This window comes from Coturnix japonica, chromosome 7 (assembly GCF_054131305.1).
Source record: "Coturnix japonica strain WE chromosome 7, WE-NBRP24, whole genome shotgun sequence".
Lineage (NCBI taxonomy): Eukaryota > Metazoa > Chordata > Aves > Galliformes > Phasianidae > Coturnix > Coturnix japonica.
This window is the reverse complement of record NC_140669.1, coordinates 8,842,622-8,849,887: the sequence shown is the minus strand read 5'-3', so window position 1 is coordinate 8,849,887 and position 7,266 is coordinate 8,842,622. Positions and strand designations below refer to the sequence as shown.

The 7,266-nt window shown below is 62.5% G+C and overlaps 2 protein-coding genes across 5 annotated transcripts; one reads left to right on the top strand and one right to left on the bottom strand.

Annotated features, from left to right (window-relative positions):
* Window positions 1–309: 309 nt before the first annotated feature.
* On the top strand, window positions 310–2,627 carry INHA (inhibin subunit alpha). Its single transcript, XM_015868933.3, has 2 exons — window positions 310–716; window positions 1,384–2,627. The coding sequence occupies exons 1-2, from the start codon at window positions 368–370 to the stop codon at window positions 2,115–2,117; spliced, it is 1,083 nt and encodes a 360-aa protein (XP_015724419.1). The 5' UTR covers window positions 310–367; the 3' UTR covers window positions 2,118–2,627.
* Window positions 2,628–3,121: 494 nt separating this feature from the next.
* LOC107316905 (gap junction gamma-1 protein-like) lies at window positions 3,122–6,430 on the bottom strand. 4 transcript variants are annotated; one of them, XM_015868929.3, is made up of 3 exons: window positions 6,280–6,430; window positions 4,104–5,298; window positions 3,122–4,017 (listed from the first exon to the last, which is right to left on the bottom strand). In XM_015868929.3, exons 2-3 carry the CDS (start codon window positions 5,269–5,271, stop codon window positions 4,010–4,012), a joined length of 1,176 nt encoding a protein of 391 aa, XP_015724415.2. In that variant the 5' UTR covers window positions 5,272–5,298; window positions 6,280–6,430; the 3' UTR covers window positions 3,122–4,009. The 4 variants fall into 4 exon arrangements, with proteins under 4 accessions (XP_015724415.2, XP_015724414.2, XP_015724416.2 ...); XM_015868928.3 differs by having other exon boundaries at window positions 4,104–5,295; XM_015868930.3 differs by lacking the exon at window positions 6,280–6,430 and adding an exon at window positions 6,148–6,230.
* Between the last annotated feature and the right edge of the window lie 836 nt (window positions 6,431–7,266).

Below are 7,266 nucleotides of genomic sequence, written 5' to 3'. Positions count from 1 at the left end.
GAGCCTTGTATCCTTGGGGTGTCCCATCCATACCCCATATGAGGGCACCCAACCTGCCACCCTCATGTGTCTCCCACGCTGTTGCTCTGCCTAAAGTGCACCCTCAGCCTCCTGCTGGACCCCAGACTCCAGCATGGAGGCACCCAGCTTCAGGCCCCCATGCCCCCTGCATCCCTGCCTGCCCCCAGCCCCACACACTCACCACTCCAGCAGCATGCACCCCACCCACCCCCCTGCCCAGGCGCCGTCCCCCCCCCAGACCACACTGTCCTTGCAGTCCTCACATTCCAGACGTCTCAGTGCTTTCACTGCCCAGAGATAATATTCACAGCGAACAGACATTTGCGTCAGTGTCAGATACGTCTCAATGCCACCCTGCCCCAGGGTGAGAGCAGCGGGCAGACAGGCCGGGCTGGCAAGTAAAAGCACACGGCAGAGCCCCTCAAGCTGTCCCACGGCCATGCTGCTCCTCCTGCACCTGCTGCCTGCCGTGCTGCCTGCCAATGCCCTGGGAAGCTGCACTGGGGCTGGTGCTGACCGGCAGCTTGTCCTGGCCAAGGTGCGGGCACGGGTGCTGGAGCATCTGAGCCCCCCGGCCATGCAGGAGCCTCTAAAGGATGTGAGAAGAGTGTATCGCAGAGACGTCCTAGAAGAGGTAGAGGTGCCGCCTGAGGAGCAGGAGGACACATCCCAGGTGATTCTCTTCCCTTCCACAGGTGAGAACCCTGATGGGACGGAGAGGGTGCAGGGGGTGGGGTGGGTGCTACTTTGGGGCAATGGGGATGTGGCAGGGCCAGAGAGAGGGGCAGGTGGCAGGGAGGTGACATGGGAGAGTGCCCAGAGGTGGAACAGGGGGACACAGGGAGATGGGGAGGGCTGAGGAGCAGGCAAGGCAGGATACTGAAGTGAGATGGTAGAGAATGGGGCGAGGTGCTAGGAATGGGATGGCAAGTGATGGGGCACAATGCTGAAGGGTGGAGTGGGATGCTCAGGGATGGGGCTGCAGTAGGATGCTCAGGGTTGCAGCTGGGTATTCAGGGTTGCAGCAGAGGTGGGATGGGTACACCATTAGCAGACCATCACAGTGCATGGAGGGGCTTGGTGGCTGAATTCCCCCACCTGAAGGCCATGGGGTGCCGGGTGCCGCAGCTGTGCAGCACAAGGCAGGCACAGCCTTGCACAGGGCTGGATCTGCTGCAGGGCTTGGCTGCAGGACACAAAGCAGCAGGAGCTGTGTGGCACTTTATGCCATCAGCTCCTCTATTTCTGAAGCAGGACAACCTGCCTGCACCCATGGATACCCCCCATGGCACCTGCAGGTGCCCCCCATATCCTATATTCCCATGCTGGGGCATGGCACCCTGAGCCACTCTTTCCCCATAGACGTGCCATGCGAGCCCACACAGCCGGACAAGCTGCTGGAGGAAGAAGGCATCTTCACGTACCTCTTCCAGCCCTCGACGCACGCCCTGAGCCGCACACTGACATCCGCCCAGCTCTGGTTCTACAGCGGCCCCTCAGCAGCTCCCAACCACTCGGCCCCCACCGTGCTGACCCTCACGCCGCAGGGCAGGGTGCCGGTGGCAGCCACAGCATCGCGGACACCAGAGCACTGGATGGTGTTTGACTTCAGCCCCGACGCGCTGCCCCAGCTGGCACAGCCGCTCTTCGTGCTCCTGGTGCGCTGCCCCGGCTGCCCCTGCCTGGCAGATGGGGACAAGATGCCCTTCCTTGTGGCCACCACCCGTGCCAAGGCAGCCGGGAGGGCTCGCCGCTCCACTGTACCCTGGTCCCCGGCTGCACTCAGCCTGCTGCAGCGCCCATCGGAGGACGTGGCCACCCACACCAACTGCCGCCGGGCGTCCCTCAACATCTCCTTTGAGGAGCTGGGCTGGGACAATTGGATCGTGCACCCAAGCAGCTTCGTTTTCCATTACTGTCACGGGAGCTGCGCTGAAGGCCATGGGCTGAGCCACCGGCTGGGTGTGCAGCTGTGCTGCGCTGCACTGCCCGGCACCATGCGCTCACTGCGTGTCCGTACCACCTCTGACGGTGGCTACTCCTTCAAGTACGAGACGGTGCCCAACATCCTGGCACAGGACTGCACCTGTGTCTAGCAGCCAGCACAGCACGGCCGGATCCACCTGGGTCTCCCCACTCCCTCTGGACTGCCCCAGCGCCAGATGATGAGCCCATCTCAGGGATGGAGGAGTCACCTACACGGGCACCACGCAGCCCGGGGCAGGGAGAGGGATCCAGGTGGAAGTTCTGGCAGTGCCACCCTCCCTGTGACAGCCAGTTTCATGGTTCCAGGCTGTGTGGGTGCTGCAGCCCTGCCCCAGGGCTGTGCCTAACCTGCAGCATGCCAGCTGTTGCCCTGCAATGGCAGCCCAGTGCATGGAGCCAGCTCACCCACATCTCTCCTCCCACCAGAAAGACAAGCTGCAGAGCACGGCCACCTCCCCCTGCTCCCAGGGACAGGACAGGGACAGATGGATGTGCCAGGGCATGTCTACATTGGGGCTTACACAGGTGGCAAGGCTGGTGGCATGCAAACAGCAGCAGCAGAACCTGTTTGCAAGATCAGTGAGGCAAGAGAAATAAATCTGCTTTCTTTACAAAAGCAACCTTAGAACACTGGCTTCCATCAGGAAAGGCCTCAGAGGCAGTGTGGTTATGCAGCAGGGTTTTTGGGCTGGGGGAGGGAGGGGAAGGGTGAGCTGCAGGCACTCAGCAGCATAATGCAGTGCTCTGCAAGGGGCCCAGCTCTGCTCCATCATCCCAGGGAGCGGAATGGTGGAAGCACCGGGGCTGATCCAGCCCTGAGCGAGGGGACAGCCAGAGGGCAGCATCCATCCCTCCAGCTGCACTGGGATGGGGAGCATGGGGAAGCCCTACTGAATCCACAGCTGCACAGGAATGCGGCAATGAGAGCAATGCCAGCAGAGGCTGCCTTTGGCCAAAGCCGCCTCCGCACAGTTGGAACAAGTGAGTCACCCCACGCCAAGTGGGGCGTCCCGTCCCAACACCGCCAGCCCCACGCAAGCAGCCGGCCCGCCCCAACCCATCTACGCAGGATCCCCTTCCCCACCCCTTCCTCCCAAAGGACCGGATGCAGAAGTTCAGTACAAAACGTCTCCAGGCTTTACTGAATATAGATATTACTAAAAAAAAAAAAAGAAAAAAAAAAAAAAAAGGAAAACAAAGTCACAATTAATTATCCCAGTACAAAACAACGCTACAAAATTCACCGCGTCACCCACGAGATGATCAGAATGCCCGAGTGTCTCCCTGCTGACCCACTCTGGGCACTGCACTGACCCACACAGAGCTCCCAGCCCCACAACTATTGGCTTTGGTCCAAAGGCCAAGCAGAGCTGCTGGCGTGGAAGTGGAGGAGATGGGAAGGACAAATTCAAACCCCTGTGCTCCCTAAAAAGAGCAGCCAGGAGAGGGGGAAGCCAAAGGGGAGCTGAAAGGGGCCCTGCACAACCCATATGTGCTCACTATATGGGCACCCCCCAGCAGCGGTGCCACTGGGATATGTCCCTCCCAGGTCCCTGCTGTCACCTCTACTTCAGGCTCAGTGCCAGCCAGTGGTACAGCCTGGCCAGCAGGACCTGGGTGTAGTGTGAGCATCCTTAATGCTGTCGTGACCTGCACGTGGACTGACAGTGTGGGGGACGCGCTGGGAGCTGCTGCAGGCACGGGGAGTGGGGAGGGAAGTGGGGATACAACAGGAGGCAGGGAAGGGAGGTGTGGGCCCAGAGTGGGATTTGGGAGGGGTGTATAAAAATGCCAGGGTACGCACTGCTGAGCTTATCAAAATGTACAAAAATAAGATATTCCCTTTTATAAAAAAAAAAACAAAATTAAGAACAGTGAAGGAAGGTTCCCCGAGCCCCTGTCCCCATCGCTGCCCAACGGGATGGAGACACCCCAGGCAGCCCCACCAGGCAGATACACGTCACCGTCCCACGCTGTGCCCCGCTCCGTCTGTCCTCATCGCTCACAGCCCTGTGGGAACAAGAAGCAGATCAGCGGCCATCCTGGGCTGCCCCACCGCCCTGCCCTGCCACCACAACCCGGTCCCCCCGGCTCACCCGTGCTGCGCTCGCAGCCGCTGCCCTTCTCATGCGCCAGGTTGAGGCGGTTCTGCTCGGCAGCCATGCCGTTGGCCTCGGGGCTGCTGCTGCGCGAGGGGCTGGGAGCCCGTAGGGGTGGCTGCAGGTGGAAGGCCATCTCCAGGTGCTCCTGGGCCAAGCGCAGGTGCTCACGCAGCCGCTCCAGCTCGTGCTCACGGGGAGCACCAGCCAGGGCGAAGCGCTCGGCCGCCGAGTTGGCCAGGTTCTCCCTGTAGTCCAGCTTGCCACTGGGCAGCGGGGCCTTCAGTGGCTCCTTCTTCAGGGAGTGGTAGGTGGGCGGTGCGCTGGGGGGCTTCTTGGTGTAGTGTGGCGCGGGGCTGCTGGCGGGTGGGCTGCTGGGTTGGCTCAGCGCATCGCGGATGCGCCCCACACCCAGATGCAGGAGCTCGCAGATGTTGAGGAAGAGGCAGAGCCCACTGACGGCGTACATGATAAGCAGGAAGATGGTCTTCTCGGTGGGGCGCGAGACGAAGCAGTCGACCATGTGTGGGCAGGGGCTGTGGCTGCACACATAGGAGGGACTGACCTTAAAGCGGAACAGCAGGTACTGCCCAAAGAGGAAGGCCGACTCCAGCAGCATGCGGCACAACAGCTGCAGCACGTAGGCGCGCATCAGCCCGTCCTGCTTGATGCGGCGCCGGCCGTCGTGCTTCTCACCGCCCTCGGTGCCTTTCTCCTTCTCCACCTCGATCTCCTCAAAGATCATGGGGTCCTCTTCGTTATCATCCTCCGCCTCCTCGTAGTCACGTCCGGCTCCGCGCCGCACCACCGGCATGCGGCCGCGCTGAGCTGCCGGCGCCCGGCGCCGTGAGGACTCGGGCATGCGGGCGATGCGGTGCATGGCAAAGCCCAGGTAGAGCACTGACGGGGTGGCCACCATGATGATGTGGAAGATCCAGAAGCGGACGTGGGACAGCGGCGCGAAGGCGTTGTAACAGACATTCTCGCAGCCCGGTTGCTGCGTGTTGCAGACAAACTTGCTCTGCTCGTCGTAGTAGATGGACTCGCCCCCCACAGCCGTCAGCACGATCCTGAAGATGATGAGGACGCTGAGCCAGATCTTGCCCACGAAGGTCGAGTGGTTGTTGATCTCCTCCAGGAGCCGTGTCAGGAAGCTCCAGCTCATCCTGGCCAGGCAGTCAGCTCAGCCCTGCTGGAAGGCAGACGATGAGCTGCAGGGCAGGCAGTAATGCATCTCACCTGGCCCCCCCAAAGGCAGAAGCCCCCACCCAGGGCTCACATCCCACCCCTTACCCACCGGTGTCTCCTAGGCTCTGTGTAGCATAAAGGTGAGGGCACCAGCAGTCCGCAGCACCTCCTCCCCTACTGGCACCAGCCAGGATGTGGGGAGTAGGGGAAAAGTCGGGACACTCACCAGTCCCGAACAGGATGTATGTGGGGGAAGAGTCACCGTGACAAGGGTAAACACGGGAGCAGGGCAGTGCCCGCTCTGGTGGGCGAGGGGACAGCCCAGCACAGCCCAGCACAGCCCAGTATCGCCTGCCAGCTGGTCCCTGTGCCGTGCCACGCCCCGTGCCATGGGCACGGCGAGGGAAGTGGAGCACGAGGGACCGGGGTGACGGCAACGGGCGGCACGAGGCAGGCAGGGAATTACACAGACTTGCAGCTGACGCCAGATGTCGGGAAGGAAACCGCCAGGAAAGCACAGCAGCTGCTGCCCAAAGCCGCGTGGACACGGCTAACGGCCCGGCCCCGGCGGGGAGGGCAGCAGAGGGGACGCGTCCCGGCCTCCCTCGTGCTGCCGTCGGGTCAGCCCCGTCCCCATCCCTCCGGCCGGGACGCGGCTTCGCAGCCCGCTCGTGGCGAGCTCCCCCGCCGCTATTGTTCTGCTCCGAGCCCCGCCACGGCTCGGGCGGGCACGCGGCGGCACCGGGGCAACACCACCCCCGGCACCTCGGATCCGAACCTGCACCTCGGATCCAAACCCGCCCCCCGTTCGCCCCGCTCCCCGGCCGAACCCCCCGCATGGTGCCGCCGACACCTGCTCGGCCGCCGGGCCCCGCCGCGGGGTCGGCGCTTTGTGTCCGCGGTCGCTCCGATCCCGCCCCGCAACCTTTGTGCCCCTCGCCCCCCCCGCGGCCCGCAGCCCCGCCGCTCCCCCCGCCGCACTCACCCCACGCCGGGACGAGCGGCTCCCGCCGGCGGACAAAGCGGCGGGGCGTTACGCCGCCACCGCCCGCCGAACAAAGGGGCCCGGGGCCGCCCCGCCCCGCCCGCCGGTACGGACGGACCTACGGGCCCGGCGCGAGCAGCGCCGCTTCCCCGCCGGTTGACGCCGCCCGCCCGCCGTGATTCACGGCCCGCGGGGCGGGACGGGGTCTGTGCTCCCTGGGGATCCCCGCTATGGCAGCCCGGCACAGCGCCGTGTCCTTCCGGCACTGCTGGGAGAGCTGCCTTGTGCAACAAGGGGAAGCTGGTGCCGTGTAAGGACGGGCTGGAGGGAAGCTCCATTAGAAATAGGGCTCCCCCAGGAGCTGCTCCCAGCTCGGGAGCACGCTATGCCTCTGAGCACACTGCATGGGCACAATGAGAACAGTTACCCCATCACTAGTTCCAGCACAAGGTCAGAGAACTACAAAGGGAGCGGGGCTATGCCCCAGCTGTTATCAGATTAAGGGAAAACAAAGCAAGTGTTTGATGAAGGGGCAGCACCTGTGAGCTTCCTCTGGCCAAGGAGCGGGTGAGAAGCAAAGTGCTGGGGATGGACCTGCAGGGAAAAGGCTGAGAGCAGAAACAAGCATGAGTGGTAAAACAATAAGTAAAACAGCGTGAGAAAGACATGGGCAAACAGCTGAAACCTTTAGGTCTGTCAATCCAGGCTTTGTCAGGCACCTCAACACACACCCAGGTGCAGCAAAGCAGAAGCGTGGCTTGATTAAGGTGGAAAACATCAGCTGGGATGGAGCTGTGTTGGGGATCAGAGACAGAGGCTGGTCTGGTAACTCCAGTTTTGACTCTTGCACTTTATGTAAAACACAGTTATGGAATGGGAAGATAACACTTAAGCACCTTAAATGGCAAGACGAAGACAGAAAAACCTTCCTGGTCATTACTTGGTGCTGCTCTCTGAGCCTCCTTCCCCCAGACAAAGTGCTGTGCT